Raw genomic sequence first — 17,089 nt, 5'->3', positions numbered from 1 at the left:
CAAAGCACTGACCATGTGCCAGACATTGTGCTAAGCACTTTATAAATATCATCTCCTTTGACCCTCTCCATAACCCTGGGAGGTAGGTGCTATTGTTATCCCCATTTTACAATTGAGGAAAACAGAGGTTAAATGATTTGCCCAGAATCTCACAGCTGAGTAAGTTTCAAAGGCAGGATTTGAACTCAGATTGTCCTGAACTGAGTCCCACCATGGTACCAGCTCTTCTGAGGAAGTGCTTAATAAATTTTTGCGGACTCTAAGCATGAGCTACAGTGGTTGTCACTTGAAGGTGAGAGGGGATCAGGTATATTCTCTGAGGCTGGAAATCCTTTGGGAGAGGCAGCTGACATGTCAGTGGCAGATGCCGGCCCAAGCCCAGACTTCTGCCACGTACACGATGACCCCTACTTGCCCATCATCCTCTCCAGGTGCGGCAGTGCCTGAAACAGTTTGAAGTGACGGAGGAGCAGTTGCAGCAGATCCAAGCAAGCATTCTTCAGGACATGGAGAAGGCCTTGAATAGGCAGACAGACCCCACCCCCACTGTCCAGATGCTGCCCACCTATGTTCGATCCACCCCCGTAGGCACTGGTGGGTTTCAGGGTTTGGTAGGATCAGGCCCCAGAAACAGATACGTCCCAAGAGTCATCACTCCTGACCCCAACTCCCTAAGCCAGGCCCCAGGGCCAGGGTTCAAGACCTCATGTCCTGCTTGCCTCAGAGAAGGACCAGTGGGCAACCTCTCTCTTTCCTTTCTTCTCTAGCAACTATGCCTCCAGCTTACTATTGCATATCCATATTGGGGGAGGTTCAGTGGGCACAGGGAGGTGAGGGGCTGGGAATAGGGGAAGACTTACATAAGGAGAGCTTTTCTGGGGAGGGTAGGAGCAGGAAACAACCTTCCTATCCCTATTCTTCTCTTCCATTATTCCATCTCTAACCCCAGAGAAGGGCAATTTCCTGGTGCTGGAGTTAGGGACCTCAGGAACCACTTTGCGAGTGCTGTGGGTGACACTCACAGGCATTACTGGCCAGAGAAAAGAACCAATAATCTGGGAGTTCACCATCCCCACAGAAATCATGCTTGGCACTGGTCAACAGGTAAGCTTCTGGATCTTCAGTGGCCATACATGCAGTGACCAATATGCCCAAGGAATACCCTAAAGGCCCTGGCAAGCCCTGGGGGGGAGAACTTGATGTCCAGTGTACCCTGGAGGCATGTTATATATTGGGCATTTCCAGAGGCTGTTAGCCAAGGTGGTTTGGGTTGAATGAACCAGTGCAGTGTTCATGTCCCTAGAAGCTAGACCTTGTCACGTGGCTGAGGATTCTGAGGCATGGGATAGATGACCACCATGGAGTTCAGAGCCTCCCACTACACAGTGGCCTGGGTTTCCTCTCCCCTACTTGTCCTGGGCTTCCGTGATCTCCCCCAGCAGCCTCACTTCCTGCCCCTACAGCTCTTTGACTTTGCTGCTGACTGTCTGGTGGAATTCCTGGATCAGCTGAAGGTGGGGTCCCAGTCCATCCAGCTGGGCTTCAACTTTTCCTTCCCCTGTCACCAGACAGGTCTTGACCAGGTAATATGGGGGAGCACTGGGGACTGCCAGCTTCCCTGATGAGCATCTCCTAGGGGAAGAGCTTTATGTGGGAGGGAAACAGAGGGATGACAACAGAGAGGATTGATTAATTGCCCTTTTTTTGCTCCCTCCCTAGAGCACCCTTATTTCCTGGACCAAGGGCTTCAAGTGCAGTGGCGTGGAGGGCCACGATGTGGTACAACTGCTGAGAGATGCCATCCAGAGGCAGGGGGTAAGAAGAGGAGGAAGGGAGAAGGAATTTGTGTCAAGAAAATACCCTGGAGCTGGGAGTGCCAGGAATTTTATGAATATCCCCAGCAGGACAGTGGGGTTGCTTGTGTGTGCATGCATGGAGGGTTCAGTACTGGTCCTGCTAATCTGCTAATTATGACCTCTGTGAACTTGGGCAAGTGAATCCTGTCTCTGGGTCATTGTTTCTTCCTCTGAAAAATGAGGGAGTTGGACTGGATCCTCTCAAAGGTTCTTTTCAGCTCTAAATGGTGAACTATGAGCATGTAGTTAGTTAGCCAGAGGAGGTATGGGTGCGATGGAAAGAATTGTGGATTTGGAGTCATGGGATTTGTGTGTCTGAGTCACTCACTTAACCACTATGTGACCGTAAGCTAACTATTGCCATCTCTGAGCCTTAATTTCCTCTTCTGTAAAATAAGGAGATTGAGATAGATGAGGTCTAAGATCTCTATATAAGGTCAATACTTAAAAAAATTAATTAAGGCTGTTCATTGGAAGGTCAAATGCTAAAGCTTAAATACTTTGGCTGCATAATGAGAAGACAGAACTCATTAGTCATTCTGTCATTAGAAAAAGCCCTGATGTTGGGAAAGATTGAAGGCAGAAAGAAGAGGGGATGGCAGAGGATGAGATGGATAGATGGTGTTATGGAAACAACAAACATGAGTTTGAACAGACTTCAAGAGATAGTGGAAGATAAAAGGGCTTGATGTGCTGTATGGAGTCAGGAAGAGTCAGACATGACTGAAGAACAGCAACAACAAGGTCTCTATCAGCTGGTGCATTTATTACTCTAAGTACTTATTAAAAGCCTACTATGTGCCCAGCCCTCTTAGGGGAGACAGATATGATTAAACCCTGCCTTGGAGGGATACTATACTGGGGAGATAACATGCACGCAAAGCCTTCCTAACAACACCAAGCAGCCTTTGCTACAGACCTAGGGAGTAATAATAGTCAGTGCTTTAGAAATTCAGAAAAGAAAGACATCAGGTTGTGCTGGGACAGCCAGAACCCTTCAGCCTCCTAGCTCTAAAATTTTCTAGTATGGAATTGAGCCTCAGATGATGGACCCACCAGAAGGGATAGCAATGATGAAGGTGCAGGTATTAACATGCAGGGTATGTAGCAAAGAGTATGTAGTATTTTTGAGCGGGGAGACCAGCCTTACTCTAGCTTGGGTAAGCAGTGGCATGAGATGAATGTATAAAAGTAAGGTGGGACTGGACTGTGTGTTGCTTCAAATGTCAGACTGAGTAGTTTGGATATTACTCTGTAGGGGGTGGGGAGCCATGGAAGGTATATGACAAACATGACATTTTAGAGAGGCAAACCTGGTTGTATGCCCAGCGGAAGGAGGAGAGACTGGAGACAGGAAGAATGATTAGGAGGCAATTATAGTAGTCTGGGCAAAAAACTATGAAGGCTTGGCCTCAGATATTAACTGGAAACAGGAAGGATTAGGCAACTGGAGGAGAAAAACTTTCTAAGATTTCACAAATGATGAGATGTGTGTATGAAGGGGTGTAAGAAAGCAAAGTCAGACGTGACACGAGGTTTTTAAGACGAAGTGACCAGGAGAATGGTGATGCCATTGACAGAAATAAGGAAGTTAAGGGGAAGGATAGGTTTTGGGTTTAAGCTCCATTTTGGACATGTTGAATTTGAGGTGCCAATGGGAATTTGGGTTGAGATTTCTGTGCTCAGATAAAGGATTGAAGAAAGAGATAAGAAATTTAGCTGGAGATAAGAGACAGATAAGAAAGAAACCACTGGAGGGGATAGCTTGTCAAGGGATAGTATCAGAAGGGAGGAGAGGGACCACTGACCTTATAGTACCATAAGTTACCATATAGTAGCTATTTATAAGAGGAAGTTAGTCTGATAATTCAAGAAGCTGATGTGTTTGACAAATAATATAGCTGAAGAAAAGATGGGAGAGGCCTTGAGGAGAGGCCACAGTAAGGGGACCAAGAAGAATATGTAAGGGTAGGAGGAAATCTGGGAGAGAAATATTATCATGGAAAGCAAGGCAGGAGAGGGTGATTGGAAGGGGAGGATGCAGGCTGAGAAAAGATCATGGGATCTGATAATGGGGAAGTCACAAGTGACCATGGAGAGAAGGGTTTCAGTGGGGTGATCGGAACTAAAGCCAAGGAGCTAGTTGTTGAGCCAAGGATGATGCCACCTGGGAACTTAGGCTCACAAGCTGGAAAAGACCTTAGACTTTAAGGCTTAGAGTGTATTTAAGGAGGTAGAGAGGGTAACCACTCAATAGAAAAGTGTGACAGTGAATGAAAGCATAGAAATAGAGTGGTTACTCAAGGGGGGAGGTAGGGCACCATTTAGAGAAGATTTCTTTTTCCAATATAAGCAAGATCTGAATGTGTTAGCAGGCAAAGGAGATAGTTCTGGTGCATCTTCACACTGGAGCTAGGGACAGTTGATATGGCTGCTAGGTAATGTATTAGAGAACATTCATCTGATGATTGTTAAAACTGATGTCTTTCTATTAAGACAGCTAGTTAGAGATGGTCTACCTAGCTTCCACAGATGTCCTAAAGAGAAACAGTGCCTCTTGAGTGATTCATAATCTTTTCCACACTTACCCATCATATCCATTCCATTTAATTCAACAAACATTTATTAAGTGCCCCTTACAATGGTCAAGCACTGTTAGGCACTGGGGATGCAAAGACTCAAATAATAACAAATATCCCTGCACTTAAGGGTCTTAAAATCAGAGGGAATAGAACATGTACACAAATAAATAAAATTAATTTAATTAAAGTAATTTAAGAATCTAAAATGAGACAGATAAAGAACAGCCTGTAGAAGGAAATACCTGAACTGAAGCTTGAAAGAAGGTATGGATTTGAAGAAATGGTCATAAGGAGGGAATATATTCTAGACATGGGACCCTGTCTGTGCAAAGGCATGGAGGTGGGAAATGGATACTGTTGGCAGGATAGCCAGTTGTTTAGTTTGGCTGGAAGGTAGAGTTTATGAAGAAGAGTGTTATGAAATAATGTTTGAAAGATAGGTCTGAATTGGATTCAGAGAACTTTAAATGCCTTACCAAGGTCTCTGTATTTTATCCTTAGAGGCCATAGGGAATCACAGGAAGAAAGTTTTTGAGTAAGTAGCCAGACCTGCATCTTAAGAATATTAATTTGGCTATTATGTGGAGGATGGATGGGAGAGGGGAGAAACTGGAAGCTGGGAGACCAATTAGGAGGCTATGGAAATAGTCCAGGTGAAAGGGGATGAGGCCCTGAACTAAAGGGGTGCTGTGGGAGACGGGAATGGATGTGAGAGATGTGGAGGGGAGGAGGGAAAGATGACAAGACTTGATAACTGATTAGCTATGGGTTTGAGGGCAAGTGAGTTTTATTTCAGAGTAGGGAATTAGGAACAGTGGATGGGAATTTCAAAGAGACAAAATTTAGGCTCGATGTCAGAAAAAGCATCCTGACAACAAAAGCTATTCTGAAGTGGCCCTCAGGTGTCAACTATGTCACTTCTCCATTGTGAATGGAGAGAAAGGGATGAATGTGGGAGATGCAGTAGAGATATATGGCCCAGGGAGCTTGGCAGATAACTGGATAAGGGAGAGAGAGTGCAAGGTGCTGTGCTAAGCAAATATCTCATTTAATCCTCACCACAACTAAATAAGGTAGATGCTGTTTTTATCCCCATTTTACAGTTAAGGAAACTGAGGCAGATAGAAGTTAAGCGACTTGCCTAGGGTCACACAGTTGGTAAGTGTTTCAGGGAGAGGGAAGAATAGAGGATGGTGCTGAAATTGTGAAACTGGATGTCTGGAAGAAGGATGCTGCCCTCAACAGAATTAGGGGGAATATAGAGAAGGTATGGGTTTTGAGCAAATATAATGAATTCAATTTGGATTGATTGGCATTGAATCCAGCAAGCAGATGGCAATGCCAGACTGGCGTTCAGGAGAGATTTTAGGGCTGGATATATAGATTCGAGGGGTATCTGCATAGAGATAATAAGTGAATCCATGGGAGCTGATGAGATCTCTATGAGGGTTTTGGGATAGAACCTTGGGCAACCCACACTTAAGGAGCAGAACATGGATGTTAAGCAAGCTGAGGAGCCTATGTCAGCTAGGCATGACAAGCAGCAAGATAAGAGTGGTATTGTGGCGGCCAAGGGATCCATACTTGGCTCCTGTCAGAACCGGCTTCATGCAATCATTTCTTTGTTTCAGCACCTGCTTGTTGAAGGAGTGAGCCCCCACTCTCCTCCCATCTCTAGGATCCTACTCCTGCCGGAATCATCTTTGGTTTTTAAATCAATCAATTAGTAAGCATTAATTAAGTGCCAGCTATTTGCCTGGTGCTGTGAACTAGATACTGAGGATACAAAGAGAAAATTGCCCCCATTCTAGCCTTTTACAGGTTGGTGCCGATCTGTCCATATTTCCAGATTTATTGTGAATTATACTCCTTTGCACTCTTGACATTCCAATCAGATTAGTTTACTTGCTGAACAGAATATTCATCATCCATCTCCATCCATGCCTTTGTACAAACTGTTGCCCACGCCTGGATTATAATCCTGCCTCACCTTCACCCCCAGAGAATCCCTATCTTCCTTCCAAACTAAATTCAAATGCCACCTGAAGTTTATCTCAATCCCTCTTGGTGCAAATCCTCCCTCCATCAATCATTCTTTGCTTACTTTGTAAATATTTCAGTTACTTTTCTGTGGATAATTGCTTCACTACTCCCAACAAAATGAAAGTTCTTTGAGGTCAGGGGCTGTTTCATTATTGCTTTTGTGTCTCCCTCCAGTGCCTGGCACACAGGAGGCCCATAATAAATGTCAGTGGAATGTTGAATGAATTGATAGGTATGGGCATGTCATTTGTTGGAAGAGACTTTAGAGAGCTTCTTGTGACCATGTCCTTTATTTACAGAGGAGGAAATGGAGAAGTTAATTCAAGGCCATGTAAGTAGTAGCCAGAGGCAGGATTTGAAGACAGGTTTCAATGCACCTCACTGGCTACCCAGGAATAGTCATGCTTCTTTGCCTCTCACTCCAGGTTCTCCACAATCTAGTGCTGTCCCAGCTTCACAGGCATCTTCTGTTTCTCTCCTTCACAAACTGTCTGTTCTGGTCATGTTGGTTGACCATTTCTTTCTCAGCTAGGTCTCTATTCTTGAACTGTCTTTCTTCCCCTTTTTTGCTCGTTAAATTACAATTCATTCTTTTTTTCTTCTAAATTTGATATTTTCCCCTAATTACATGTAAAATAATTTTAATATTCTTCCCCTCCCAAATTTTGAATTCCAAAATATCTCCCTTCCTCCCTTCCCCCCATTAAGAAGGCAAGCAATTTGACATAGGTTACACATATACACTCATGCACAACATTTCCATGTAAGTCATGTTCAGTCCATTCCTTAAAGCCCAACTTAAAAGCTACCTCCTCCAGGAGGCCCTCCTCAATCCTCTGGTCAGGAACAACTTTCTGCCAAAGGGCACTCAGCGCTTCACTTATGAATTTAGATTGTAATATGGCTCTATATCGGTTTGTGTCGGCTCCAAAGGCAGAATGAGGAGCAAAGCTTTGGTTTGGTGTCAGGAAAAGCTTCCTGATGATTAGAAGGCTCTGAAAGTGGAATGGGTTGGTTAACTTGGAACAGAGTAGGTTTCCCATTCTTGGAGCTTTTTGGGCCTCTGCTCAAGGGCAGTATCCTGTTCAGGTACGAGTTAGATTAAATCAATAACAGAATCTCTTCCAATTCAAACACAGTGCTCTGCAAACAGGAGGTGCCAAATAAATGTTGGATGAATGTGTATTAAATTTTATTGATTCTAGGAATGTGCATCAATTAGATTCCAGTCATGAGGTAGCATTAGAAATGTATCTGATGGGCAGTGGTGATGGCATCATGTCTCCTCACTCTCTCCAATCAGGCTCTGACCCACCCTCTACTGACCTCTCCTTCCCCAGGCCTACAGCATTGATGTGGTGGCTGTAGTGAATGACACAGTGAGTGCCATGATGAGCTGTGACCCCAAGCCCCAGGCATGTGAGATTGGACTTATTGTAGGTGAGGATGCTTCTACTTGGTGGGCACCATGGTGGTGGTTCTACTGCCCACTCACCTGCAGAGCCTATAACCAGTTCCTTCTGGCCACAGACACAGGGACCAATGCCTGTTACATGGAAGAGGCCCGGCATGTAAGGGAGCTTGGGGAAGAAAAGGGGCGTATCTGTGTCAACGTTCAGTGGGGTTCCTTTGGAGATAGTGGGGCCCTGGAACCTGTGCAGACACCCTTTGACCTCCAACTGGATCAGGAATCCTTGAACCCTGGTACTCAAAGGTGATTCTGTAGGGGTTGCTGAAGTTTGGGGAAGATTGAGATGCTTCGTTTTCTGTGTCCTAATACATCTACCCCTCCTTAATACTTATGCACCCTTTTGAAGAAGGGGAACAAATGAATGTTAGTGCCAGGTCTCTGGGGGTGGGGCCTGGCTTTGTTGAGTCTATTTCCTCCCGCGCTCAGTCTCTTTCCACTCTAAGAGCTGAGTCTACTGTGCCCATTTTGCTTCCCTGTCTTGGGGACAAACCTTGTGATGATAGTGGTCCCCTTTCTCCTCTGGTTCTCCAGGTTTGAGAAGATGATTGGGGGCCTGTACCTGGGAGAACTTGTACGCCTGGTGCTGATCTATTTGGCTGGCCAGAAGGCCATTTTTTGTGGTGTCACCTCCCCTGCTCTGCTAACCTGTGGGTCTGTGAACATAAAGCATGTGATGGAGATAGAGGAGTGAGTTGGGGGAACATTGAGAGTCCCTGGTTTGTGGAGGAAAAAGATATGGATCAACCAACCTGGGATAGGAGGCCTTCTGGGAGTCTCTGACCTGGAGGGGAATGTGTATGTCATGGGGGTGGAGAGGGGACCTGGGAATAAGGGATTAAGGGCAGATGGTCCATGGGGCATCCTTCCTATCTGATACTGACCAATGGCTTCTCAGCAGCACCCTAAGCTGCAGACCTGTGGTGATGAGTTTTCAGACCTGGACATTCCCAGTCACAGCTTCGTCCCTTCCCTCTCTAGCCCCTGTCATGGCAGGGCTCGGGCCCAAGCAGTGCTGCAGGGGCTAGGCCTGGACCCCAGCACCCAGGATTGTGAGCAGGTACAGCAGGTGTGTGAGGCTGTGAGTGCCCGGGCTGCCCGCCTCTGTGCTGCTGCCCTCACCGCCATCCTTGCCCGAGTGAAGAGCAACCAGGAGAGATCTCAGCAGGGCATAGCTGTGGCTACAGGGGGCCATGTTTATGAGCAGCATCCCAGGTACATGAACTGGGGGGTGAGGAATGGGGGAGGCACAAATCCTAGAATCATGGGCCCTAGAGTTGGGAGTGCCCTTAGAGATGATCTGTTCCACCCTCTCATTTTAACAGAGGAGAAAAATTGAGACCTAAAGAGGGGAAGGGATTTGTTCAAGGTCACATAGCTGATAAGAAGCAGGGCCAGGAATTGAATCCAGGTCTGTTGTCTCTGTTCCTTAGTTTCCTCACCCCTGAAATCTTGACTGAAGCTTTGATTTTGTGGGGGAAGAAGAGGAGGATTGCTTCAGGACCTCTCACTCTAGTGGCAAGTGGAGTGTATAGTTTTAGCTCTGAAGCAGGGGTAGGGGCTGCTAGGTGGTACAGTAGATAGAGTGCCAGGCCTGGAGGCAGAAAGACTCCTTTTCAAGTTCAAATCCAGCCTCAGAGACTTCCATGTTGTGTGACCCTGGGTAATCACTTTACTCTGCCTCAGTTTCCTCATCTGTAAAAGAGCTGGAGAAAGAAATGGTAAACCCCTCCAGTATTTTTTGCCAAGAAAACACCAAATGGGTCCAGGAAGAGGTAGACACAACTGAAACTCAACGACAACAATGGGGGTAGGGGCTGCTATGTGGTAGAGGAGGCTCTGTTCCCTACCTCTCCACCCGTATTATGATCCCTTTCCCCACTGTTTTCCACCCACCCTCCTTCCCACCAGGCCAGCTGAGCCATCCCATTGTCTCATCTACCAGATGAGGAATCAATGAATCAACAATCATTTATTAAGCACTAACTGCGTGCCAGGAGATGTGCTAGGCTCTGGGGATACAGGAAAAACAAATAAACTAGTCCATGTCCTCAAGGAGCTTATATTATATTGGATCAGAGGAAATAACATGTACAAGTAAATATAAAAACTATTCAGAGTCACTTCACAGTAGCTTGGGATGGGACAGGGACCCAAGCAAGTCTTGGTGTAGGTGACAGCACAAGCTGAGCTTGTAAGGGAGCTAGGGATTCTGAGAGGCATAAGGGAGGAGGGGGGCATTGCTGCAAGGTGGGAAGGAATAGAGACTGGAGAGGAGGTTGTGTACCAGGAATGGCTAATAGGCCAGTTTGACTGGAATGGAGAGTGCCCGGAGGGGAGTAATGCATAAAAAGTATGGAAGAGCAAGCCAGAGCCAAATTGTGAAGGGCTTTGAATGACAGAGGAAGTTGTCTTTTATTCTAGAGGCCATTAGAAGCCACTGGAGGTTTGCGGGGCAGGGAAGATTGTAGCCAGGCCTGTCCTTTAGGAATATCACTTGGGAAGCTGGGCAGGGGATGATTTGGAGAGGGAAGAGATTGGAGGTAGGAAGACCAGTAAGGAGATGATAAGGGTCTCAATTAATGTTGGAGCTGGGTGAATGGAAAGTAGGGGCAGATGTGACAAATGTGGAGACAGGATCCACTGACTGGATCTCTTAGTGGGGAAGAGGGAAGTGCTGATGGTGACTCAGTTTGAAAAGTTGTGTTACTAGAATGATGATGATAAACAGGACTAAAATATAGCACGTGGGAAAAGGCATGAGTTTAAGGGAAAGTATGAGTTCTCTTTTTGTTATGTTGATGTTAAGTTTGATGTTTCTCCTGTAACTCCCTGACAGGGGTGATGGTCTCAAGATGAAGAATAAGACATTCATTCTTGCACATGACCAGCATGAGAATTTGTGTTGCTTGACTATATATATGTGTTATAAGGGTTGCAGTTTTGTTTTGTTTCTCCTAAGGAGGTGTGTGTGTGTGTGTATAGGGAGAGGGGATAGTGAAGAGGGGAGAATGGAAGAAAATAAATGATTGTTAATTGAAAAAATTTTTTTAAAAAGAGATTCCCTGTGGTGAAATGCCAGTAGGCAGTTGGTGATGTTGGATGAGCTCAGGAGCCCATAGGGATAGATATGTAGATTTGGGACTTATTCATTGGCATAGAGATGGTCACTAATCCCATGGGAGCTGATAAGGTCACCAAACAAAAGTGAAGAAGAAGAGAGGTACAAGGCAGAGCATTGTGGGGATATTCACAGATTGGGGGCCTGATAGGGATAATGTCACCAGAGGAGACTGAGAAGAAGCAGTCAGAGAGGTAGGAGGAGAACCAGAGGACAGTAGTGTCATAAAAACTCATAGCAGAGAGTGTAACCAGGAGGAGATGGTGGTCAGTGGTGCCCAATAATGTAGAAAGGTCAAGAAGCCTAAGGAACAATTAGGGACCTTGGGGTGGGTGGGGGGAAGGAAGTGGGAAGGAAGGAAGGTTTACCAAGTACATACCATATGCTAAGTGCTTTACAAATATGACCTCATTTAATACTCACAATAACCCTAGGAGGTACGTCCTACTATTATCCTCATTTTACAGTAGAAGAAACTGAGGCAGACAGAACTTAAGTGACTTGTCTAGGGTCAAACAACTAGTAATGATCTGAGATCAAATTTGAACTCAGGTCTTCCTGACTACACCCTAGCGCTCTGTCTACTGCACCTAAATATGGAAAGCAGGGTCATACTGTGCTAAGGGCACGGCAAATTTGGGCATAGCTGAGGTCCAGTTTTCTCAGCTCTCCTGTGTTCCAGGGAAAGAACACCTCATCCCATAAGGCTGTCTGATAGACTTGACATAGCACTGAATATAGAGACAGGGGTTCAGCTATAGGCAGCTAGTAGCAGTGGATAGAGCTCTGGGAATGGAGTCAGGAAGATCTGGGTTCAAATTCAGCCTTAGACACTAGTTGTATGACCCTCGGCAAAACGTTTAACCTCTCTTTACCTCAGTTTCCCCAATAATAGCACCTACCTCCAAGGGTGATTATGAGGATTAAGTGAGATAAAATTGGTTAAAAGTGCTTAGCACTATGCCTGGTACATCCTAGTTGCTACAAAGATGCTGATTCCCTTTCCCTCCTTACTGCTTCCTAACTGTGTTTCCTTGGACAAGTCACTTACTGTGTCTTGATTTCAGCCTCCTTTGCTTTAAAATGAGTGGTTTGGATTTATAAGGTCTTGAAGTTCCCTTTCATTTCTAGCTCCTGTGAGGAAGAAGTCCTAGGAGGTATAGGGGGAGGCAGTGACAAGCTGAGATCTTCCTTCTCTCCCTGGCCAGGTTCAGCACCATCCTGCAGCATACAGTGAGGCTCCTGGCTCCAGATTCTCACATCACCTTTGTCCCTTCAGAGGATGGTGGGGGCCGGGGCGCGGCTATGGTGACTGCCGTGGCCTCTCGCCTAGCATTACATCGACGTCAGTTGGATCAGACCCTGGCACCCTTCCGTCTGGACAGTGAGCAACTAAAGGCTGTGCAGGACCAAATGCGGAAGGCCATGGTGCGAGGGCTCCGGGGAGAGGCCTCCTCCCTACCCATGCTGCCCACCTATGTCTATGGTATACCTGATGGCACTGGTAAGTGTGCCTGATGGCAGCTGTGGATGGCCCAGAAAGGAGCAATGGGGATCCCTACCTCTGAGGCCCCTGAGATCCCATGGGGTTGAAAGGAGATTGTGATGGTTTTTTTTGGGAGAGGGTCTGGACTTCTAGTTGGGGGTCCAGAGTTTCTTTTAGACTCTCCTGCCTGTGGCCTAAAGTTCCCCTCCCTGAGCTCCTGAGGCTGTGGCTTCATTTGCTTTACAGAAAGGGGAGACTTCCTGGCTCTGGACCTTGGGGGCACTAAATTCCGGGTACTCTTGGTGAAAGTGGGCAGTAGGAATGAAGAAGGTATCAAGATCATCAACCAGGTCTTCTCCATTCCTCAGGGTGTGGCGCAGGGGACGGGGAAGCAGGTACCAGCCCTGCCCCTAGCCATCACTTTAGCCTATGGTTTGCTTTAGGGCATTCCTTTCCCCAGGCAGGAGGCTGGGGGTGGCAGTGTGGGGAGGGAAGAAGGAGGGGAAGTTGAAAGAAAAAAGCAGGGTGGGGGAGGGGTCGATAAGAACTCTGTGACCCAGTCCTCTGGACCTTGTCTTTGACTCTTCCCCTTGAAGCTCTTTGACCACATTGTAGACTGCATAGTATGCTTCCAGGAGGAGAACAATCTGAGTGGGCAGACTTTCCCCTTGGGTTTCACCTTCTCCTTCCCCTGCAAACAGCTTGGCCTGGATCAGGTAGAGACTTGGGAACGTGGAGGGAAGTGATTGGGGGAGACAGAAACAGCAGCAACAGGAGCAAATACAGTCTGGGAAAGGGTGGGGGGTGGGATGGGTGCTGGGGGGGGGCAGAGAGAAAATTGAGCTTCGGTGACTGTCTGGTTGGCACCAGGTGGCTGGGGTTATGGGCTTCCTACTTATTACTTTGTCACTAATTAAACCATTTAAACTTAGCTTCTCTAAATATTGTAATTTGGATCAATCTACCTGTGTGACTCAGTTTCCTTTTCTGTAAAATAATGAGATTGGACTTGAAGTTCTCTGAGGTCCCTTCCACTTATAAATCCTATGAACTCAGACTTCTCCTTCCCTTTCCCCATTTCCCTCTAATGTTTTCCCTCTAATTCCCCCTTTGGGGGAAAAAAATGCCTGCTAATAGCTATATGTTTACCCCAGCTTGCTCCTAATTCACTCATTCTGGGCTGCATCATTTGGACTTGGTTTCTAAAAGGGCCAACTTGTTATCTCTTCTAAATATTTTGAAACCTTTTAGCTAATGAAATTTAACTATGTTGTGAAGTAGGAGAAGGATGTAAATGTAATTTGGAGGAGAGATGAGGTCTTGGGGTGCTAACACTGACCTTCTGTGGACAGATTACTCTGCATGGAGGGTCTTGGGACTGTGGAAGGAAGTAGTCTTTGGTATATCTGATCTATGATCTGTCCTGAGCCGCTTTGTCATTTGTGTCCTGACTTGAAGGGTATCCTCTTAAACTGGACCAAGGGCTTTAATGCATCAGACTGTGTGGGCCAGGATGTTGTGTCCTTGCTTCGGGATGCCATTGGCCGAAGACAGGTAGGGTCTCTTTGGGTCAGGGAGGATTTGAATGGGGGATCCAGGAGTCCTCATCTGGGAAAAACATATGGCAGGGGGCTCTCACTTTGGAGATGCTAAGGGATATTTCATCTGGGGAGAATGGAGGACCTGCTCTGATTGGCTAGAGGACCTTTCCTGGGAGGTGAATCAGGGCTTCACATAGGATTGTTTGAGGGGCAGGTTTTGGGGAGGGGGTATAATCTACTATCCTGGGAGCCCTTAAGTCCCCTTAACTGGGACACAGTTTTCACTGAAGGCAAAGACATTGCTCCCTGCTTTTGGGGAGGGTCTTCTTTGCCAGAGGCTGTAGGCCCAGCACGGGTTACCATGATGATTGTTGCCTGGCAACCGGTGGCCTTTTGTGCACAGGGAATAGAACTGAATGTGGTGGCCATTGTCAATGACACAGTGGGAACCATGATGTCCTGTGGGTATGACGACCCCTACTGTGAGGTTGGTCTCATTGTAGGTAAGTGGTCCGTGGTAAGCATCCTTTCCTTACCCCGATCTGTCCCTGATCTGCAGCCTACTGGTCCTAATTGCTGAAAGGCTACTTGTCTGTCATTTTGTCTGCAAGCTCTTTCTGAACCACTTCTTGGTACCCCCCTGAGAAGTGTAAAACATTGTCCTTGCCTTTAGGGAAGCTTATGCTTACTGGTGTGGGGAGAGGGAGACAAGACTCTCACACTTGTAAAAATGGTAGAAGAGATGGCTGGGAAACTTGATGGTACTTGACTATCATGTTACTGGTGATGAAAGTTCAGAGAAGGGAGGGATCTATGTGGGCTGGACTGGACAGGGAGGCTTCATGGAGGAGGAGGGCCCTTCTTGGATAAATAAGAAAATCTTAGGGTGTGAGTGCTAGAAGGGAGCCTAGGAATGATCTAGCTCAGTCTGCCATCCAGTGCAGAAATTCTTTTGTGTAGTGTGTGTGTGTGTGTGTGTGTGTGTGTGTGTGTGTGTGTGTGTGAGAGATCAGGCCCTGCTCAAGCACTTCTAGTGACAGAAAGCTCACTGCCTTGGAGCAGCCCATTTCATTTTTTAGACAGCTCTCATCCTTATAAAGTTCACTATGTTGAGCTGGGTGAAGTCACATTTGCTTTTATTTATTGTCTCTGATTGTACCCCTTGCTCCTAGTTCTGTCCCCTCTGGCCACACAGAACCAACCCAATCTAGTTTTTACAAGACAACCCTTGTGCTATTTGGAAACTTTGGTCTTTATCTTCCCTTTGTTCGACTAAACAGCATCAAACATTTGGTTCCTTTAGCCAATTCTCCTAGGTGTAGCAGCAAGCACCCAGGCGTCCCCAGGGTGGCTGCTCACACAGGTTCTTGGATCTGCTTTGTTAAAGGAAAGCAACTCAAAATGGGTTAACAAGCTTACTTTAATCAGTCAGACATATATCGTTTACCTTGTTCAGAGGAAAAAGGTCAGCACCCCGAACTTCAAAGCATACAGGCAGAATTATCAAGACAGAAACAGATCAAGTAGACAGATTTCCAAACTGTCCAACCATTACATCCATACCCAGTCAACATCTGGGTTTCCACATCTGGGTTTTTCAAAGCCGGGGGGCTCAGGAAAACGGCTTCCCAGAATTCAGATCAAATCACAGAACACTTCTCAAAGTGAGTCCCAAAACAAAGCTACACATCAGGGCTTATATAGCCTTCTCCTGGCTCAGAGAATGTAACAACCTTATTGACCCACTGGCCAATCAAAAAGTATCTACTGAAAAACAAGCCTCCCACCCCAGGCTTCAGGTGCATATTAGCCTAGGGGCAGGGAAGATCTTTAAATTTGCATTTCCATTACACTGGGACATGGCTCCTCCTCACTCCCTACCCCTCCATCCTACTGGCCCTTCTTCATATACGCTCTAGCTTGTCAATCTCTTTCCCCAAATGTGGTATCCAGAACTGAACAAGTAAGACACTCCATCTCTCAGGTCTGGGCATTCTCTCTGGGTGTCCTTCATGCCTGGAACATTCTCCTTCCTCATCTCTACTGACTCCCTGGCTTCCTTCAAGTCCCAGTTAAAATCCTGTCTTTGACAAGGAAGCCTTTCCCAATCTCTCTTAATTCTGGTGTCTTTGTTAAATATTTCCTATTTATCCTGTATATGACTTGTTTGTACAGATGTTTGCTTGTTGTCTCCCCTATTAGATTGTAAGCTCCTTGAGGGCAGGGACTGTCTTTTGCTTCTTTTTGTATGGCTAGTAGTTAGGACACTGTTGGGCACACAGAAAGTACTAAATAAATGCTTATTGACCCAGTACTCCAGGTGTGGTCTGATATAGAGCAGATATAGGGCAGAGATTAGCAATATTTTTCTTTTTCTTCCATCAGATCTTTCTTTTTCATACAAACTTTTATCTAGCCACATCCTATACTTGTGTGATATTTTGTTTTTTGCTTTTTTGGAGGGCGGAAGGCAGAGCGGTTGAAGTTAAGTGACTTGCTTAAGGTCACACAGCTAGTAAGTGTTCAGTGTGTGAGGTCACATTTGAACTTAGGTCCTTCTTGCCCCAGGGCCAGTGCTCTATTCACTGCGCCATCTAGCTACCCCGATAGATTTTTAAAAAAATTTACATGTAGGCTTTTACATGGTCCCTATTAAATTTCATTTTTATTAGATTTGGTCCATAGTTCTAGCCTATGGTTTTTAAAAAAATCCTGATTCTGTCATTAAACATGCCAATTATTCTTTCTGTCAACGGTTCTGATAAGCATGCCATTTTTGCCTTCTTCCAAGTGTTTGAATAAAATAAAAATATTGATCAAGACAAGGCTAAGGACAGAGAGTCCCATGGTACCACACAAGAGACTTGCCCTGTCAGAGGTTGACACCAATCTCCTAATTAACTCTTGGGGCTGGTTGTTCAACCCCATCTATGAGTGTACCTAATTGTACTATCATTTAGGCTATTATTAGTACTATTTAGGCTCATCCACA

General features: G+C 46.0%; 1 protein-coding gene across 1 annotated transcript in view; it reads left to right on the top strand.

Moving 5' to 3' along the window:
- Positions 1-436: 436 nt before the first annotated feature.
- The window catches only part of HK3 (hexokinase 3), a 36,235-nt gene continuing 19,582 nt past the window's right edge, over positions 437-17,089 (top strand). Inside the window, exons 1-13 of the mRNA XM_069077488.1 lie at positions 437-594; positions 950-1,104; positions 1,464-1,583; positions 1,720-1,815; positions 7,822-7,921; positions 8,012-8,195; positions 8,484-8,639; positions 8,931-9,164; positions 12,279-12,574; positions 12,803-12,951; positions 13,153-13,272; positions 14,015-14,110; positions 14,501-14,600. Coding sequence (XP_068933589.1) covers positions 507-594; positions 950-1,104; positions 1,464-1,583; positions 1,720-1,815; positions 7,822-7,921; positions 8,012-8,195; positions 8,484-8,639; positions 8,931-9,164; positions 12,279-12,574; positions 12,803-12,951; positions 13,153-13,272; positions 14,015-14,110; positions 14,501-14,600 — 1,894 coding nt within the window. The 5' untranslated portion in view covers positions 437-506. The remainder of the gene's footprint in view (positions 595-949; positions 1,105-1,463; positions 1,584-1,719; positions 1,816-7,821; positions 7,922-8,011; positions 8,196-8,483; positions 8,640-8,930; positions 9,165-12,278; positions 12,575-12,802; positions 12,952-13,152; positions 13,273-14,014; positions 14,111-14,500; positions 14,601-17,089) is intronic.

This window comes from Petaurus breviceps, unplaced genomic scaffold (genome assembly GCF_028583685.1).
Source record: "Petaurus breviceps papuanus isolate PSGF00001 unplaced genomic scaffold, PetGlider_PUasm1.0 90994, whole genome shotgun sequence".
NCBI classification, from domain to species: Eukaryota; Metazoa; Chordata; class Mammalia; order Diprotodontia; family Petauridae; genus Petaurus; species Petaurus breviceps.
Note: the sequence above shows the minus strand (reverse complement) of the source record. Positions and strands in the feature narration are given on the sequence as shown.